Raw genomic sequence first — 1279 nt, 5'->3', positions numbered from 1 at the left:
CAAACTGTCACATCTTTCTCCCGTGGAGCAATAGATTCTAACCACTGACCTTTTATTTAGCAGCTGAGAGCTTTAACTACTGCACCATCAGGGCTCTACTGTTCCTTCTAGATAGATCTTGAAAGAGTACAATTCTCAAGGCAGACATTCTTTACTAGTTAAGATATTATTTGGTTTTAAAATGACTTCAGGAGACATTTTTGGTTTATGGTTTAAAGATTATCTTAGGGCACTAGAGTCAGAGTTTCACCCAGCTTTCCTGGGTCCAGCAAGTCTGGATTCCATGATGATTTGAAATTCTGTTCTGTATTTTCTGCCTTTTGATCAGGAGTCTTCTATAGAATCTTTGATCAAACTGTTCAGTTATGGTAGCCAGGCACCATCCAGTTCTTCTGGTCTCCTGACAAATGAGACAGTTGTTCACAGAGGCAATTAGTCACACATTTCATTTCCTTCTCCCATTCCTGACTTTCCTTCTTGCTGCTTCACACAAATAAAGACTAATTGTTGTGCCTTGGATGGTTGCTTGCAACCTTGTAAGATCTCCGTGTTTAGTGGTAGTTCTTAAAAGTGCTGCCAAGAGCTATGGAAGGACAATGGCCTGAACACTGGGAGGGCAACATAATAAAGCCTTCTTACCCATACTCCTTAGCCTTAAGTGGGGGCATTCTGAACATAGTGCACTTCAGTTAAATATGTATAGCTTCCCCTTCTGAGAAGGGGTAAGTTTGCCTGCAATAATCATTGAGGGCCCTGGTATTTGGTGGTGATTTTTATTCTGCTACTGTATCCCAGCAAAAATTATGCACTTAATTTATTAATGCCACTGACCTGTACATGGGAAAGTTGTTAAAATGTCAGATGGTTTTTGCAGTTGACATTTCGTATGGACCTGAATTTCAAAGATAAGCCTGACCAAGAACTTGTGCCTATTGCTGGGGAAAGCTTGCTTATTGACTGCTTGGGTTTTTCTTCTTCTAGAACCACCAAAGCCAATTCCCAGACAAGGTGTCCAGCCAGTTACCAAATCTGCTGACAATGCATTCGAGAACCCTTTCTCTAAAGATTCTTTCAGTTCATCAGCACAAGCCCCTGTAAGTATTAACTATACTAGAAGCTGTTGCTTAAAAATGCATGCCTCATACAGCTATGGCTCTGAACTGACTATACTTTTGTAATAACTTTTTGATGGTAAAGAATGTTTAAGATTTCTCATTGAGAACCATCCAGTATAAACATTAATTCAAACTAAAGAGAGATTATTTTCACAGGTACTACT

At 39.6% G+C, this 1279-nt stretch overlaps 1 protein-coding gene across 1 annotated transcript in view; it reads left to right on the top strand.

Moving 5' to 3' along the window:
• The window catches only part of DAB2 (DAB adaptor protein 2), a gene marked incomplete at its 3' end in the record, with an annotated part of 20473 nt that extends 19379 nt beyond the window's left edge, over nt 1–1094 (top strand). Inside the window, 1 exon segment of the mRNA XM_042783446.1 lies at nt 982–1094. Within this exon segment, the coding sequence (XP_042639380.1) occupies nt 982–1094 (113 nt within the window).
• Nucleotides 1095–1279: the final 185 nt, after the last annotated feature.

Source organism: Orycteropus afer, unplaced genomic scaffold, assembly GCF_000298275.1.
Source record: "Orycteropus afer afer isolate SDZICR_OR568_19922 unplaced genomic scaffold, OryAfe1.0 scaffold01202, whole genome shotgun sequence".
Lineage (NCBI taxonomy): Eukaryota > Metazoa > Chordata > Mammalia > Tubulidentata > Orycteropodidae > Orycteropus > Orycteropus afer.
This window is presented reverse-complemented; position numbering and strand designations above follow the sequence as displayed.